This window comes from Pteropus alecto, unplaced genomic scaffold (genome assembly GCF_000325575.1).
Source record: "Pteropus alecto unplaced genomic scaffold, ASM32557v1 scaffold94, whole genome shotgun sequence".
Lineage (NCBI taxonomy): Eukaryota > Metazoa > Chordata > Mammalia > Chiroptera > Pteropodidae > Pteropus > Pteropus alecto.
The window spans coordinates 9,198,088-9,217,700 of NW_006437736.1; the positions used below are offsets into that span (position 1 = coordinate 9,198,088).

Consider the following 19,613-nt stretch of genomic DNA (forward strand, 5'->3'; position numbering starts at 1 on the left):
TGGGATACAATGTAGATACCTTGGCAAAGGCCATAGCTCTTATACAGAAAGAGAGCAAAGAATTGGGAACAATAACTCAGTCAACCTGAGGGACCTTGTTAGATATATTTCTGAAAAACAAGTGTCAACTGGGAGGAGGAGGAGAATAAAGAAGTAAGCAGACATAAACTCTTTCTGAAACAAGATGGAAAAGGAAAAGAGCAAAAGAAAGAGGAAAGGATAGGAGAGGAAAGAAGAGTTTTGATTAGAAGTTGAAAGGATTAGCAGCCAAAGGACTCAATATTAATTCAAAATAAACATAGACCTAATTTAGGGCAGTAGGGAGGGGACAGAACTAAGAATTATTGAAGACCTATTATATTCAGAGCACTGTGCTAGGCAATTTACATACCCGATATGATGTAATCCTTAAAACAACACTTGGGGTGGATACTATTGTCAGAACTGAATTGAAAAACGTTTTGGAAATTACCCTTATGAGACTTGTTGGCCTAATCCAATATGCTTGTAAAACAGAAAGAGGAAAGTAAGATGACTCCTAAGCATCCACTGGGCAGTTGGTGTGATGGTTCCCCATTACCTGAGATGAGGAACACAGAGGGAGGGCCAGTTTGTGAGCTGAAGGAGATACATTTTTTTTTACTTGTGTTGGTGATAGCTATAGGACATCTATGTAAGATAGCCAACAAGTGGTTGGAAATTTGTATCTTAGGGCTCAAGAAGGGAAGCCAGTCCTGGAGAAACACTCCAGAAATAAAGACAAAAGCATTCCAAGCACAGAAAAATTGTATTAGCAAAGATATGAATGTGTCCTGTGCAGTTCATATTGATGAAACAGCTAGCAATTTCATATACTGTTTTGACATACACATGTGTCTAATCATATGTATCAGGCTGCGCATAGCAGAGTAGTGGGAGATTAGGTTGAAAAGATAAGCTTGTACCTGATTGCAATTGTCCTAGAATACTAGAATAGGACGTTTGGGCTTTTATCAAGAAAGGGCCACTAGCCACTATAGGTTTTTGTGCAAAGGTTGACTTAAGAGCCTGGCTTTTTAGAATACTGATGAAGCAGCAAGATAGACACCGGACCAAAGGTAGAAGGCCAAGTGGAAGGCTACTGTATTAGTTTCTGTAAATGCTAACAAGAACCTAAACAGGGTAGTGGCGGTAAGATGGGAGAATTGGTTTGAAAGAAACTATCATGCAGATGGGAGAATTGGTTTGAAAGAAACTATTGTGCAGCACAGTAACCATTCTGCACATCATTAAATACGGATCAAGCTAATTTTGTAACTTCACATGGCTCTAATGGTTTCTTCTCTTCAGGTATGCAGAGCCTTTATAATTTACCGGTTATCTGTTTGCATAATTTTTAATTAAGAGTTATAATTTCCCTGAAGGAGAGACTGTAACTGTTTTTTGTCCTCTGCTATTTCTGCAACATTCATAAGAATAGATACTGACTAAATAAATACTTATAGAATGAGAAGATGGATGCATGCTGCTCCTGATCACATCACGGTAACATTTCCAGGTTCTCTTCGCTCTTCCTTTCTCCCCTGCTCCTGTCTCTCACAATCCCAGCAAATATTCCCCTCCCTCTCACCTCTTTAAAGATGGCCGGGGGGTGGTAATTTGCCTCAAGGAGTAACCAGATTACTGAGCAGCCTGCATTCAGTGAGATACTGATGTGATTTTTTTTTTTTCTTGTCTTGCTTTCAACCAAATTTAATTGATCCTCTCTTTTTTGATCCTAATAATTTTTGATGTTATCGCAATCATATCCAGTAACTTTCCAAGTCATATAAAATATTGAAAGTTCAGTGCCAATCTATTTAAGCCTCTAGTTTTATTTTCCTTGTCTTCTCCCACAACCTTAAGTTTAGGCTTCCCCCAAGGGAATGTCACCTCTCTCTTTTCTGATTCTAAATTCCCTGGTGTGGGGGGCAAGGAGGATCAAGGGGAAGGCAAACATTTTAATAATTAGGTTTGCTTTGCAGAGCTCTGCCGGGTGTTCCCACCACTGCTATTTGGCTAACACAGACCATCAGCAACCTTGAAGTGGCAGGTGGCCACTGATTGCTTTCTCAAAAGAGTGATGTATCACTTAGGGTGACCCATGGGAACCCCACTGTATAGTTCTCTGGTATAAGACCCCTAACTCTGCCCCAACTGGATTCCTCAGGACTCCCTAGAGCTGTCCTCAGTATCCAATGCTGGGGAGGCCAGTTTCTCGAATGGCTAACAGCACAACTTCCCTGCCAGGCTGTTCATTTTGACACATTGAGTCCTCCTTCCTTCTTTCTCTTTCTCCAGTTATTTCTTTATGTCTACTGGGACAGCCAGGGAGTTTCTGGGGGCAGAGGTGATTGTTCAAGTTAGTAGAATTGGTTCCGCCAGCCCTTAATAAGTCCCGGAGAATGTACTTAGCCCAATACATATTTTTGTAATTCTCTATAGAATATGAAAGTACTTAGTACCTTTGAGCCTCTACTTTGGGTCCTAGTCTCCAATTTTACACATACGTAACATCTGGTTATTTGGGAATGCCATTAAACTTCATTTTGCAAACCCTGAATTGTCATTTACAGTCGTAGGTACTGTGTGATAAACACCGAGTTAAGTGTTACCTGAAGAAACATTTAATGAGCAGCTAAAATGGGTTAGTCAATATAAAAGTGAAATACAAAAGTCTGATGCAGTTCAGACTCTCGTGCAAATAATGAATCACACTGTAACTTTAAAATAGAGAACATTTAAACCTCAAAATGGAAAATAGATTGGGGAGTGAAACAATGGGAAAGAGGAAAGGAGAAAAAGTAGCTTAAAAATAAAGGACTACGGAGAATCTTAAAAATGGAAACACTGCATAGTGAAAGAAAGTCTAACATGTTTAAGATTAAAATCTGAATCCCTGATGCCCAGACTAATCTCTTCTCTGCTTACGAATCGGAATCATATAGATTTCCATTAATATTTATCTCCTTGAATCTGAAGGAAGAGGAAAATCTATTTTGTATCATTGCCAGTTTTGCTGCTCGCATCATGAATTTCCCTGAAGGATCACATCAGGTTCATGAGGTGCCAGCTTTCCTTAATAACTAAAGTATTAAATATATAGCGTGGCATGCAAAGCAGCACTCGTCTTAAAAGTGAGTTACTTCAAAATACAAGAATCGCAAATTCAACTAAAATTTCAAATAAAAGGTAAAGGACTGGAATAGTCCATATGAAATTTCAAACCCAGAAGTTTCTCTTGCTTAAATTACTTTCACACTCTAATTTAAACTCAGAAACATTATGTTGCTGTCACACTTCTTTGTTCTCCTAAAGTTAAAAAAAAATCTGTATATAGCTGACAAAAAATAAGAACCTGTCTGCCAGCAAGTTCTCTATTCATATCCAACATACTGTAGAGTCGATGTAGAACACATGGTCTTTAACCACTAAAAAGCCTTTCTTTACTGGCTTAACACAGCAGTATGTTTCTCCAGCATGTTTGCACTACCCCCCAGTACATGTCTTACATAAGCGTGAATTTCCTTGGTTGTTTAAGTCAAGTCATGCAGTATTTTCACATGCTTTGATGTTGTGCATATGAGAATTATCATCTACATTTTTGAGAACTGCAATTCCTTGTGCCTTCGGCATTGAATTTAATACTGCTTGACTGACATCGTTTTAATTTCCATCCAACAGAAATGCCAATAATGTCTATGCCAGAAATTTGACATATTTAGTTCTCTCCAACATGGAATGGATTGAGCAGCTAAACTGGAAAATTTGGGGTCCGTTTTTGAAAATTAATTCAGCATAAAAATCATCAATGATTTAGAATTGTGCATGAAGTATTTTGGTTTTCCTTATTTCCTTATCCAGAAAGATCTGTTTGCTTCGTATCAGATGAATTTCTAAATTGCAAGATGCAGTCGGTTGTTAGAACACAAAGTAAACAGTTTAAATTAATCCCGATGCGATTTCCTTAATTACAGATGAGACCCATTGGCCACGATGGTTATCATCCCACCTCTGTCGCTGAGTGGCTGGATTCCATTGAACTAGGTGACTACACGAAAGCCTTTCTAATTAATGGCTACACATCGATGGACCTGTTGAAAAAAATCTGGGAGGTTGAACTTATTAATGTAAGTTGGTCTCTTAAAGACATTTTAGCCTTTTAACCTTTGATAAATGAAATTCTTATGGTAGATGGGTAATCTTTTCTTTCTTTGTAAATATCTGGACATCCAACATTTTACAGAGATGCCTTCGGTTTTAAATATACAGCTCTCCTGGTTCCAGTCAAGCTCCACTGTCTTTTGAAATTTTGATGTGAAGGGAACTAAAAGGGGTCTCAGGGTGTTTTGCGTTATCTAAGAAAACCTTCCAAGCATTTCTGAGTTTTCCATTTTAGGAAATATTGTCAGTTCAGGATGTGGACATGATAACAAATAGGCTCCCATGTTGATCTTTGTTCATATTCATTGTTAAAGATGAAAGTTATAATTTTTGGTTGTCTATCTCTATCACGTTTCTTTGTGTCTATTGCTTAATTGCATATACAAACCCTATACTTAAAGAGACTGCCTTTGTTCTTATTAAATCGGCTGCCGTAATATTGAAATTTTAGCTTCCACAGCTTATATCTAATCTTAAATTGTCTCTGTTTCATTCACTTAGTTGGCATAGGTTTTCTATAAAAGCTGGCCAATATATGTTGCCAAGTGTTTAAGTCCAAAGAGATCAACTAGATTGCATAAATATTTTTATTAATGTTACCTTTCTTATTTCATTTCTACTGCTATTTTATTTATAATGGCATAAAGGAATAGATGAAAAGACAATATATAATGATCATGTCTTTGCATTGTATTTGGCATCATGACCATTTCTTTTCAAAAGTGAGAAATCATTTAATCTTTTAGAGAATTTCTTAGATTTAGCTTCTATATTACAATAACTAAAAAAGTATTCATAAACTGAAAGATAGAGCAAATAAATTACCGCTAGTTCAAAAGTGCTCTGTTCTACTCTTTATGCCACTTTGTCTCCAAAAGTCGAGTCATACGTAATGCATGTCATTAAGTATTTTAAGTGATGGTCATTAGTGGTAACTGATTATTCTTTGCTTTTAAATATCTGTTTTAAAAATAATTTCTAGAACATCTCATAAAAACTGTTCTTTAATCTAAAAATCACTTTAAATGGACAATTTCTTGGCTCTTCTAATTTGCCATCATCGACTCTTAGCTTTCTGTGCTCGTCCCCTCACAAAAGCTATCATTTTAGGAGAAACTTGCCATCTTACTAAAAGCCTCTGATTAATTTTGTTCTTAGTCTGTATGACCATGGAAATAGCTGGAACTGTATTTCTTTTTGGTCGTATCAAGCAGATTTCAGTTCTCTGAGAACTTGACACTCATCTTATGGCTACTCTTGGCCATCAGTTAAAGGAGTACCTTCCATAAGTCAAACAAGCATGCTTCCAATTAAGTTACATTCTAGTCAATGACATAACTTGACAAACATCTCCATGTAACATCTTCTGAATAATATCGCTCCCCACTGAAGAACAAATAGGAAAGATAGCACAAGAGTCACTCAGCTAACTGGTATTAGCAGCAATCTCTCATTGAAAAGAATCAATTCAAAATAGAACTCTGTTATAAAATGTCTGAAGCAAGTATCATTGAAGCAAGATCATATTCTCTCAAAATCCAAATGCTGGGACTAGTGTTTTGGATCCACACTTTTCTCAGTGCTGTGGACACCAACAGTAGAAGTTTATGTTCAGTCACTGTGGCCAGGCCATGTGGACAGCTACAATGACTACAAAGTCAGTGGTGCCCGGTTTCCTGCCAGGGTTCTGTGACTTATCCATCACCACCCAAAGGGCCAACCAGCCTTGAGCTGGGACAGAAGTATAGCTTTTTCCACCCATACTGGCTCTTTAAGGGTTTTCCCTTTAGCCATATTTGCTGTAATACAATCTGACTTCAATCTGGAGAACAGAGGTGGCTGTCACAAGCATTGTTATCAGACTTGAAAAACACAGTCACTATGTTTTAGACCTTGAGGCCAGATTCCTCTGTCCTGAAGTATAACATCTGCATCTAACACCAGCATGTTCCCTGTTTTGTTTTATATTATTGTTTTTAAACTGGTAGAACTTAAAGTTTCTTGTGACATCTTTATAGGCAAGTTCACACTCTTGATGAGGAGGCTTTGCAAGTCATTTAACTCAGTAGATATATTTATTATAAACAAAACCAATCTGTTTTTGTTTGGAAATCAAAGAACAAAGTGTTTGTGTCTATTAGAGCTGCTCTGAGCATAGTTCATTCGATAGTTTAGGGTTGTTGGGTTTTAAAAGGAGAGAAAGGCACAAATATGTGTGCCTTGTGGCTTATAAAGCTTTTGACTGGTCTCAAATTCAAGACTTTTATTTATCCCAACTAATGAGGACTGTATCTAAATATAAGATAACATCATGTATAACATATGGGCCCAGTAATTATATATTAGGTATCATAACTTCTTGTTTTCTAGCCTAAAGAGAATGTACAGTCACCTTGAGTTAGATCAAACCTTATTAGGGAAATTCACATCCCGAATCTTTGTAATGACTGGATAGTTTTAAGGAAACCAAATGTCTTCAATGACTTGTTTTATGTAAAGTGAAGAGAGAAGTTCAAGTGTAGGCTGTCTTTGATACAGAGGTCTGCTACTGGTGGGGAAGAGACTGGAAAATGAGGAGTCTGACTGCTGATATGATTATAGATAACTTCAGCATCATTAAATGTATTGATTAAGCCTCCACTTTCACATGTTATTATGCTTAATATTGGACAAATGATAATGCAGTCTAGTGAACACAATAAGTTTATTCGAAGTATTTTCATGATGAAATAAAAACTATATAACGTTGTAACTTAAAAAGTAACAAATATATTTGAAATTTTAAACTTTAAAAAAGTCTCCAAAGACCTTTTCTTCATAGAGATATTACCAAGAAATACCAACTAATGTTGGTATTGCCTTAGAAAAATAAGGTTATTTGAATAACCTAATAAAGCTTTTGGTCACAAAGCTACACAAGTGAAGGGGTGAGGGAGAGTAGTGGAAATCTCATATCTTAATATCAGCATCGTCAGCAGGGAAAATAAAGCATAGAGAAACTTTTAAGACAAAGGTATTGCCTATTTTACAGGCCTGTATGTGTCCAGACTTAGAGACTGATGTATATGCCAATAATTATTCCCTTTATTCCCTAACCTATGCTTTATATTTAGAAGCTGATGTTTTATCAATATCTCTGTTTTGTTTCTCTGTCTACCACTACCTTTAATAGCATCATTAACAGCACTTTTGAACTGATATTTTGGTGTTAAAAATATAAATATGTTGGGAGAGATCGTCAGGCAAATTATTCCCTCTGCCAATGCTAGCTAGATGAAACTCTAGCTTGAATTATACCCCTATACAAAGGCTTGGTAAGAGAATTAAAGACCAGTTAGCAGTGCATAAGTACCTGAATGTTTTTAAATCAGGTTTTTTAGGCCTTGCATATGATAGCATCAGGTCTATACAACAGTTCATACTACATGAAAATTTTAGACAAAAGAGTTGTATATTCTCTGCATAAAATATGTATGGATAATTATTAAATTATCCATTTCTAGACAAAGAAGGTGTTATTCTTATGAAAAACAATGTTAATTTATTTTACCACTGTGTACCTACTAAGGGGATTTTGGTAAGACAAAATAAATTTGATCTCTGTCCAATTTATTTATGAATCTCGATGTAGAACATATTATTAATTTCTTCCCAGTGTATTTACCAAGGAAATAATTCTAGCTCAGGCTTATGATATTCTACAGTATTGATAATGATAAACATAGCCATTGAGTGAACAAAATGAAATTCAGGCTTCAGTGCATTCTTAAAACTCTGCTAACAAGTACAAGACTAGCTTTAAAAAATCTATCTGCAATGGTTGGTTGTGTTTTAAATATCCTTAGGTAGAAACAAATAAAATAACCACGAATGTGATTTCCATGTGTCCCATGAAAATCATTTGGACTTATTTTGCAACTGTAAATTGATTAGCAAATCATTTGCTTCTTGCCTGATAGCTGCTAAAACTGTACTTGCATTACTCTTTTATTTAGGACTGTCAAATTTCTTTTATTTTCCTTTTGCAATGTTGTTGATTTAATTTCTACCTTTCCAAGGGAAATGTTGTGATAATCTAATCACTTGGAGATGTACCGAGAAATTTTCAAAGGAAACATTCTAATTTTGTGTTAAATCTGTAATAGCGTGACTTTATTTGCCTCAAATGCTGAAGAGACATTGGCCTCTCAGTATCAAATTTAGATTTATTATTTGCTTTGATGCTTTTATTTCATGATCAGCATTATAAACTCACACTCCTATCTCCTCTGCCCTCATTGCTATAACGGCAATTAAATTCACTTCCTAAAAGTCTTTTTTGCATTGTTTATATGATTGTGTGAATGTGCATGCATGTGTGTACGTATTGGATAAAGGCAAATGGGAACTTGTCCTCCCAATCAGCAAATCCATAAATTGCAAGGGAAGAGTGGGGAGGATGAATGTTATAATTCCATCTCCAAACCAATTATTTCCACGCCACGGAAGCTACATCAGTCAACACTTCAAATGTTAAAAATTTTAATCAAAACCAAAGGCTTTAACTAAGTAACTGGATATGAGTATTCAAGTGTGAAGCGAACGTCAAAATTACCTTTGGATTTAAGCATTTCATCGATACCCACATACATTCAGTGCAGCTAACTCTTCAGAAATCTGCAGGACAGCTAGACCCAGTGTCTGAGCTTCAGATTTTCTCAGGCGCATGTCAAGTAAAGCCCCTGGACTCCACCCCTCACTCGCTACATCAAAATTGCAAACTCTTCCAGTCCTTCTCTTGATGCCTCCCTCACTTGGCCTATGTTTTAGAAAAGACATGCCCTTTTTCCCTTCCTCATATGACATGGACAATCTTCTCCCAAGTAAATACTCACCTTCCAGTGATTTTTAGCCCTTTCACATATGGCCTGGAGGTTGGTGATTAATGAGAGCTGGCATTATTGATTCCACGACCTTTCGGCATATTTTGCATATCTGCACCTATGATGTGGCTCTCAACCTTGGAGCCTTGACCTAAACTGAGAAAGAATTATACCACAATAAAATGTACTTAAACACTAAATCTTCACTGGAAAGAATATAGCTTTTCTTTACATTTAAAGTGAATTTGTATCCCTGTAGTGCCTCAGTGTCAGCATTGTGGAATAGTCACTATTAACATGTTGATATTGCAATTAGTAAAACATACGCACACAAAATGAAAGTAAACAAGGCATTTGGCCTAAAGAGAGAGAGACAGTCTTGATCACTCAGCAACAAGTGAAGAACTGAAACCCTCTGAATATAGCCATTTATGTGCAAAAAGGAAAATCATGTTCTGATTATCTAGAAATGTCTACCTTAAAAACATTATTTTAGTGGGCATCTATTTTTCCCTATGCAGATTCCATTCACTCTTCTGCTGATTAATATTAAAACATTCAAATTTCCTCCAGAGAAGCCACTTCCACCTCTCCCCCATTCCATGCCTGAACATCTGAACTAGATCTAAGCCAAACTCAGCATTCCACCCTTTTCACCCATCCCCACAGTTACAAAGTATGCCTCATCAGGATCATTATTCATTCTCCATAATTTGGGGGTCCAGTGCAAAGTGAAAATATGGGGCCCTTTGTTCAACAATTAGTACAGATTTTCAGTTAATGACATCAGAACATTAAAACCAAACACAGGACTATGTGCAACTGCATAGCTCACACATCCAAGAAGCCATCCCTGCTCTTCATGCCTTTGTGTATATCCATACTTCCTTCTATCCGAAAATCTTCCTTTAACATTTTACAGTGTGGGGCTACTAGTAAAAAGACTGTATTTTGCCTTTATTTTTGAAAATATTTTTGCTGGGTATAGAATTCTAAAACAGCATTCTTTGTAGATGTTGGTCGTCTTCTGCATTATTTCTGACAATAAATCTGCTGTTATCTTTTCTTTTTTGTTGTCGTTTTTTGTTAGTGTTGTTATTCCTCTGCATAACATATCTTTTTTTTTCCCCTCTGGCAACATTTACAGTGTTCTCTTTATCACTGCTTTTGAGGAATTTGATTATGATGTGCCTTTGATGTTGTTTTCTTCGTGTTTCTTGTGTGTGAAGTTTTTTGAGCTTCATAGATGTAAGGTTTATAGTTTTCATCAACTTTGGAAAATTTCTGGTCATTATTTCTCTTTTTATGGGTGGGGGGGGTGTTCCATGAAATAGGTATATATTTTCTCTTCAACTTTTCAAAACTTTTATATAGAATGATAATATACATTAAAAACTCCATATATAAGTATGCAGATAGTGAATTTTCACAAAAAGAGGCACACTTATGTAACTAGCACCCAGAACAAGACATAGAAAATTACCAGCTCCTTTATAGCTCCTTCCAGTCATTAGTCTTCCAATGTCCCCCATGGTAGCTACCATCCTTATGTCTAACAGCAGAGCTTAGTTTGCTTATTGTTGTATGGCATGTTCTTGAATGTAGCTTCTTTAATTTTTCATTGCATTGCATACAGCTGTAGGTCTGCTCATTCTTTCCCGTTGCTGTGTAATATCCTCAACTTCTTTTTAGAGTTTTATTGAGATGTAACTCACATATCATAAAATTCACTTATAATGTACAATTCAAACATTTTTAGTATATTCACAGTTATATAATCATCACCAAAATCATTTTTGTTGTAGTCAAAAGTATATAACATAAAATTTGCCATGCTAACCATTTTTAAGTGTCCAATAATAGTAGCGTTAACAATATGCACATTATGGTGCAACAGATCTCTAGATTTTTTTCATCTTACAAAACTAAAACTCTATATCCATTGAACAATAACTCCCCTTTACCCGACTCCCCCCAGGCCCTGGCAGCCACCATCTACTTTCTGTTTCTAAAACTTTGACTATAGTTCAGTTGTAGTTTTCATCTCTAGCTGTCAGACTGGAGTCCTTTTTCTATTTTCCATGTCTCTATCTAATATGCTCAATCTTTTCCTCTATGATTTCTTGAACATATGGAATGCAGTTATAACAACTGTTTAATGCCCTTGCCTTCTAACATTTGTGTCAGTTTGGGGTCAGTTTTGATTGATTGATTTTTCTCCTCATTGTTCTTGGCATGCCTGGTGATTTTTATCGCATGCCAGACATGAATTTTACCTTGTTGGGTGCTAGATATTTTTTATTCCTATATATTTTCTTGAGCTTTGTTCTGGGTTACAGAGAAGCTCCTTGGACACTCTTTGATCTTTTCATTTCTTGCTTTTAAGATTTGTTAGGCTATCATTTAGTCTATGGCTAATATTTCTACACGACTGAGGCAAGATGCTTCTGAGCATTCTAACAATGCTCTGTGACTTTCCAAGCTTTCCAATTTGAATAGTCTAAACTATTACCAACCCTGTTTGAATTCTGAGTACCATTCCCACTAATCTTTCGAGCTATTTTTTTTTAAATCTGGCCTCAAATAGTTTCCCCATATGCATGTGTTAATCGGCACTCTGTCCTCTCTAGTACACTGTCCAGAAAACTCTAGCTACTTTAGTCTCCCTAGACCCTCACCTCCATCTTCTCAATTCAGAGAGTCTTCCAGGCTTCCTGGGTTCCTCCTCCCTGCACAGGACCTGGAATTCTTTCAAGGTGATTAACTAGGGCAATTATAGGACTCACTTCATTTGTTTCTCATCTCTCAAGGATCAGTGTCCTTCATTGCCTCATGTCCAAGGTCTTGAAAACCAGAGTTTCATATATTTTATCTATATTTTTTTGTTGTGTCAGGTGGCGGGGTAAATCCAATCTCTGTTACTCTATCTTGACCAGAAGCCCAAGTCCATGCTTCTTATATTAACCCTTGTAGGCTAGGGCCCCACACCTAAACAATTGAATAAAAATCTTTGGTGGTGGCATCTGAGTATTGGGAATTTTTTAAAAGCTCCTCTGGTAATTTTAGTGTGCATCTTGGGTTTTAAAAAATGCTGCTGTAATCAGTGGGGATCCATTAAAGGATTTTAACCAGGGGAATGACATAATCAGAAATAGTAGGCAGGGGCCAGAAGCCGACACACTTAAGAAGGAAGCGCTGACTGTGAGGGAAGAAGCAGCTGAGTCAGCCGATGTGCTATACAGCTATTTCTAGTCATGAATGCATTAGGTGTGACAGCAATAAAACCTGTATGCCTCCTTAGAACCTAAGGGTAGCCCCGAATTGGAAGTTAACATATATCGAGTTAATTTTCATCATTTTAACCCCACATATAAAGAAGAAGGTAAATTACAGCCAGTATTCAAAGGAAGGCAAGGATAGGTATAATACATTTCAGAAATGCTTTTCAATGGTGGCTACAATTGTTTGTTTGAACCTTGAAAGGTTAAGCCTTGGTTATGTGAAAAACTGACTTCCCGTTTATAAAATAAAGAGCAGAACATATGGTGTGTATCGGGCTTCGTACGCGCCCTCTCTTATTTCATTTTTATCTTGAAATCAGGTCACTTGATTTTGAATCTGATATCTGCCACTCAGTATGTGACCTTTAAAAAGTCACCAACTCTGGGCCACAGTTTCTTATTTGTAAATAAAGAATAATAATATCTACCCTGCTGGTTTCATAGGTTTCCTGTGAGACTCAAAATCACATGAGAGCTTTTTTTATTGTTTATCCCTCTCTTTCCTCCTATTTTATTTTTCTGTTGCCTTTTTCTTTTTTTCCAGCTCTTCCCCAGATCCCTCTCCAAGAGTTAGACGGGGAGCTAGCCAGCTCCCTTGGAGCATGCTTTCACAACTCAGCTGCCATTTGCTTCTCCCTCTCAGTACTCACCCTGATTAGAACACAGCCCTGATTATTGTGCAAACTCCAGCTTCTGCAAGTCACTGTCCCCATTCCCAACTCCTACCCGCTTTCTTTTATCTGGGCCTCTCGGCCTCCCAATTTGCCCAACAGGCATCAGCTTTCCTACCAGCTCTGTCAAAACCCTCACTGCCTAGTGCTGCTCAGAACCCTTCCACTCCCGGAGTGGGTGGATGTGAGAGGGAACGACTCTCAGCTTTGTGAAGAATATTCGAGATAAAGCTGCAGAGGGTCTCTCCACCACTCCTTTTTCTGACTATGCTTGGATACAGAATTGCTAGTGTCTTTTCTCCCAACTACATAGCATTGACCTTTGACTCTCAGTCACCCAGTTCTTCCTATTCTTGAAGCAAAAACCTTGGGCCAGAGCAGAGTGGTAACTCAGCAGTTACAGATATACTCATTCTCAATGTATCATCCATAAACTTTTCTAGACTCTGTTCTAAAGGTTCAGCTTGATCTATAAGAATGGGAATTTCAACAGCTTCTTGAAGTAGCCCAATATTTCTTTTTCATTGAAACCACTCCTTTTAAATATATAGTATCATTAATTATAATAAAGTTAGTTAATTTTTTATTCTGTATTTTGCTCAGATTTCTAATATGGCATGAGGACTTTTGTTTCTTTAAGAACTGTTTCCTGGAGATATTTAGTGCAGAGCCTGTTGCTAAGGGAATCCATTTATGTTGCAGTTAAATAGATAAATGCAATCAACTGACTCTGCTTCTAGGAGCTTTGAGGAGGTAAAATTCTAGTGGATTACTCTATAATGTAAAAATAAAAAGGAAAAGTTATCCATAAAATGTAAATACACTTTTCATGCTATTCTGATGGAGAAATGTTTCAGGTCTTCCTTGGGATAAGATCTGACATCATACTGAAAAGATGAGCCTCTACTTTCTTAGATGAAATGAAAGACAGAGTTCTTTTTATTAGAAAAAAAAAAAAACTATTAAGAATTTTGAAGCCTGACATATGAGCTGCCATGGAAGAGGCTGTAATAAATAAAGACTCAGTAAATCATAAAAGTTAACATCATCACCAAAATGAGTATATAAGATTAATGTTAGAATCAGCCCATTATGAAAATAATTCAAAGCTGGAGAAGAGAGAGATCAAGTAGGTGATTTTGTATTTAGGATTTATATCTGCTTGAAAGATGTTTAAGGTTGATTTAGAGTTTAAGTTTAGCTACTTTATTAAAGAGATGTAGTATCTTAAATATCTGCAGTCTCAAACTATTCTGAACTCAAGAAAGGAGCTATTACCTGGAACCTCAGAAAGCACGGAAATTCTTTACTGTATAGACCTTATGCCTGGCACCCTGCCGCCACCTGGTGGCAATATACCTAAAGTACAAGACAAGTGACAATCATAAAACAATTTCTTAAATGCAGAAAACTAACTTCAAAATAGAAATTATTCCATGCCAGTTTCATATCGGTTCCTATTTTTAATATTAAAATGTGAGTTAGGGGAATTTTATTTTTGTAGACACCAGTCAAGCACCAAATTCCAACACCATATACCTAAAACTGTTTAACAAAATGGGAAAAACTCTACTGTGCATTCTAGCAATTTAGATTAATTTGAAATCAATGCTCTTTTAAATATATATAAATATGGAACACGGGGTCTTTTTCTAATTAGGGAGTGAAGATGGGCAGGAGAAGGTGGGATGGAAGGACAAGTCGAATAAATAGTAAGCATTGACAGTAAAAGCTCAGAAGCTCTAAAGCAGCCTTCCAGGGTTTGACTCCCAACTCAATTATAGTTTTACCACCTTGGATGAGTCACTTAACCCTCTCTAAGCTTCCATTTCCTTGCCTCTAAATTTTGGATTAAATAAAATGATCTACTAAAGCATTTTGCACAATGGTTTGCAAACAGAAGGCACTCAATTTTTCTCTAATGGAAACCAAAAAGAGGGGCAGTTTCCAAGTTCCCGAGATTTATGGGAAGCATTATCAGTTATCCAACGGCCTCAGCCGTGCTGTGCCACAAACTATCTGAAAATGCAGTGGCTTAAAGCAATAAGTATTTGTTTAGCTCATGAGTCTGTGGGTCAGTAATCTAGGCTGGGTTTGGTTGGAAATTTCTTCTGATCTCAGCGGGCTCCCTCACATCTGGCAGTTGGCTCTCATCTGTTGCGATGGGAGAGTCAACTGATCTAGGATGGTCTCACCTGAGACCGCTGGGGTAGCTTGCCTGTGCTCCATGTGTCCCGTCCTCTAACACACTCTCCCGGGTATATCCTGTGGTGAAAAGAGGAGTGAAAATGTGCAAGCACTTTCCCAAGCCTCTGCTTGCCTCCTATCTGCTAATTATTGCTCAAAGGAAGCTACGTGACCAACTCAGAATCAAGGTGAGAGGGGAGGACATATTTCACCTCTTAATAGGAGGAGCTGAAAATTCACATATAAATGGCTTGGATACAGGTCAAGATGAAGAATTGAGGCCGTTAGTACAATCGATCCACCACAAAAGAGAAGTATTTATTAGGAAAAAAAGAAGAGAAAATTTTAGAATTTAAATGGTCTTATTGTTTCTAAGCTTCCCATCAGTATATGTGAAATCAAAACCATTTCAGAAAATCTAAAATGATTCGTGGTGCTAAAGTTGGGGGGGATGGGGAGCAGGGGAGAAAAAAAGACTATCATAGGGTGCCATACTAGAGGGCTTAAATATATGAAAAATTTGGGAACAAGAACTCCCAACCAACATTCAACAACTGGAAAACTTAGATAATAACTGAGATGGTAAACATACTGCATGATAATGGACTTGCTAGATCTATAAAAAGCTAAAAAATTGTCCAATTAATTAACCATCAAACTAAATTATTTTAGAAAATAAAACATTACGGTATGTGTCTAATAGAGAATCGTTTTCATGCCTCGTTCAAATATTTGCTGCACACCCACTCTTTGTTCAGAGTGGGTATGCAGCAATTTTTTTTTTTTCTAACGTAAATGTGGTTCTTTGGATTAGCTGACTCGTCTAGCAGGCACAGGGAATAATAGTAATAATCACAGTAATAGAAGTTTGAGTATCTCCTTCTCCATATTCCCCTTCATTAACTGTCAATCTTGCTCAAGATTTTGTCCTCAGATCTACTTTCCCCAATGCTATACTCGTAGACAACATCACCTATGGAAAGACTTCAGCTGGCACTTTGAAGTAGATGGCTGCCAAGTACACGTGTAGGCCTTCATTCCTGAGGTCTAAGCACTCAGTTCTTACAACATCTCAAGTTTATTAATCACATTCTGGCTCTCCATGAAGAAGATACGCTATGAAGTCATGAAACTGTGACTGCTGGTGCTAGACTGGCAGGATTTACATCCTGGCTCAGCCTTTGTTATGATTGTTAACCGTCGTGAGTTCCATCAGGGCTTAGACAAAAGCATGCGCACGCACCTTCCTATATACAGAGAGCGAGACAGGCAGAGAGAGAGAGAGAGAAAACAGAGAGGTGGCTCTTTTACCACCTCCTGAATGCCAAAAATTAAATATCGACTACCCTTCAGAAAATGCCCATGCCTAGCCTACTTCATGCATTAATCCTTGGGGGCCCAGAGATGCAGGATGAGATAGAATGGTTCAAAGTAAGAAGACCCCAGGTCATCTTCCTTCCCCCACAATCCCCCCCAAACACAAAATAGTTAAACAGATCACCCCTCACACACACGTTTCCTAGAGACTGGCTGCAGCAGAGAAGAGCAAGTTACAGTGCAAATGCCACCTGAGAGAACTAAATCTATTAGTCATTCTCACTTACTGTGAAATGTGATCAGATAATTCAACTTCACCAAGAAAGTGCAGTGTTTAGGGCTTTAAATATAGAGAAGCGGGGAGGGGGTTTAGAACAAATTTACAGAGCAGCACCAGAGGGAAAGCAGGCTTGGCTGGCAGAGCGGAAAAGCTGAACTTGGAGTGAGATGAGCCAAATTCAAGTTCTGGTTCCTAAGTGGACAAGATACTTAACCTTTATAGCAGCCCTTTCATTTATTTTGGTTCATCCTTATCACCCCCACCCCTGCGAGATACCAAACTGCTTGAGGACCTAACCTCGAGGCTCAGCTGTATATTCACCCCCAATGCCCTTCACAAAGCAGGTTTTTGAAAATATTCACTGACTGAATTGCTGCCAGGAGAAGAGTGGGCGGGGGTGGGGGAGGGAATGATGCAGAGGAGCCACGGGAGGCGAGGTTGTCAGAGACAAATTTCACCTACTTGACTGTTGAGGATCTAGAAGAGGCAACCATTTGTGTGACCCACACTCCAATCCAGTGCCACCTTTGGGTGCTGCCCTCAGCTGGGGATGCCGGGCACGTTAGGTAAAAATGCTTAAGTTGAAAGGCAGATCATACTATGTAAGTTTTTGTAGGGCTTCAATGTGTCTAAAATGTGTATAACTGGGAATCTTACCTATGAAGAAGTACATGCAGTGGAGGAAGCCAGTGTAGCTGTAACAGCATGAGCAGGGGAAAGGCAGGTGGAAAATGAAGTCAGAGATAGCCACGGACAAGGTGGTGTGGGTCATGGAGAAGGATCAAATTATATTCCAAGTACTGGTAGAAGCCATGAGAGGTGTTTTGAGTAAGAGAGTGTGACATTGTCTGATTTACATTTTGAAGATTCACTTCCACTGCTATGGAAATAAAGGTGGGGGTAGGGGGTGACAGGCATGGGGAGGGTGAAAATCTAGGGGGCAGACTCTCCCAGTAGTCAAGGCAAGAGATAATGGTGCCTCATACTAAAGTGATAGGGTAAAGAAGATGAATCAGAATACGCAATGAAGACAGAGCTGATAAATTAGATATTGGTTGTAAGAGAAATGAGAAGAGTTGAGGATAAGTCAAAGGTTTTAGGCCTGAGTTATTTCTTGAGATTGGGAATATTTGGGAGGAAAGTTTTGGGGAGAAATCAAGAGTTCTGTTGAACATGGTAAGTTTGAACTACCTATCACAAATATCTGGAAGCAATTTGTGTGTGTGTGTGCGCGCGTGTGTGTGTGTGTGTGTGTGTAAAACATTTCAGCTTCTTTTTGCATTTGAAATGAATATATATGATCTATGCCTGAAAAAAAACAAAGTGTGGCCAAAAGCATTTTTGCACTCTGAGCCCTATGTGAAGCTACACTTTTATGCAGAAGCTTTTTCTCTTTAGAACCTGCTATTACAACAGACACTCGGTCTGAGGTTTGGGGCCGAGAGGTGTACCCTTTTTCCATCAGAACACACCAGGCAGCATGTCCTCAGCTATTGACCTGCTATTTGTCAAGGAACTCGACTAAATCTTTAAGACAGTATCCTTGAGTAGAAATAGGAGAAAGACTATGAACGCTAAAATAAAAATCAATACAAGCGTCACACACAGTGATTGACAACCTGCCCACAGCAGGTCTGTGAATTATTTCATAGCTTTCCAGCTGACTCTTTTCCCAGGCTGCCTTTTCACACTGATCTGAGAGCTCCTTGAAAGAAAAAAAAACCTCAGGGCCTTTTGTCCTGACTTTTCAAAATCAGACATTAAAATGCAGTGACCTTCTTAAATTAACTTTTAAATATATGCCTTAGCAAAAATATCTTATTTTTCATTAAGACCATTTATTTCACAATCATCTGCCTGGGCTTCATGTTTATCTAAATACTTTGATGCCTTTGCCTAAATTCAGTTCACTAGCTAAGGGTATCAAGTTGCCCTAAGAAAATTTTGTCCCATCTACCATAGGTGCAAGACACAATAGTGAGTTATAAGTTTTCAAGTGGACAGGTCTTTGGTAATGTGTAAATGGGCCTGCATGAGACCCTGCAAATGTAATGAAATAAATGGGATCTAGTATTTGCATAGCCTTAGTCATCAAAGACAAAAACATCTGCTCTGTTCTACTGTATTTCATGGAATCTAAAATGCCATCTATTATAAGATGCACCATTATTTTCTGCATCCTTAAGAAAGAAAAAAAATGCAGCAAATTAAACTATGACATAGTGCTTTATGATGATTCTGTCCAAAACATAAACCCGACACAATAGACTCACAAGCTTTGACATTCCTTTCATTTAGAGGGCTTTGTCAATTTCTCCTGACTTTCTTGAGTTCCCTGGCATGTAATATGTAAATTTTTTCATGTAGTATAGTAGCAAAGCATAATGTGACTTCATTTATTTACGGATATCTTCCTTTCTTCAGTCCCTTAAGGCACATGGTTACTGCTTTTAAAGAAAATACATAATAGCAGTCTCTTTTAAAATGAAGATGTTTGCTTCAAAAATATCAAGTTGCCCTCTTTTTTCTCTATTTATACCTAAGTACCAAGTAACTGTTTATATTAACACCAAAATATAGTATAATCTTTTTAAACACAATTTAAGTGCTAGTTAAACTTACCTCATGTGGTAGCAACATTACCTGTGAGCTTAATTGACAATGTGAACAGCGATGACCAAATGTACATGCACAGGTGATGACAGTCATGTCACAGCAATTGTGAGGCACCACTGATTGTAAGATGCGTGACTAGTTCACAGATGGTAAAATGAAGGTAAAGGGTGTGTCTCGAAATCATTGAAATACGGTATAAGCAAGGTATTCTGGAAAG

The 19,613-nt window shown here is 37.6% G+C and overlaps 1 protein-coding gene across 24 annotated transcripts in view; it reads left to right on the top strand.

Moving 5' to 3' along the window:
* ANKS1B (ankyrin repeat and sterile alpha motif domain containing 1B) overlaps positions 1–19,613 on the top strand; it is an 831,972-nt gene that overhangs the window by 577,257 nt on the left and 235,102 nt on the right. For all 24 annotated transcript variants that reach the window (XM_006914572.2, XM_025048663.1, XM_025048664.1 and 21 more), the window contains one exon: positions 3,996–4,148. In XM_006914572.2, the coding sequence (XP_006914634.1) occupies positions 3,996–4,148 (153 nt within the window). The remainder of the gene's footprint in view (positions 1–3,995; positions 4,149–19,613) is intronic.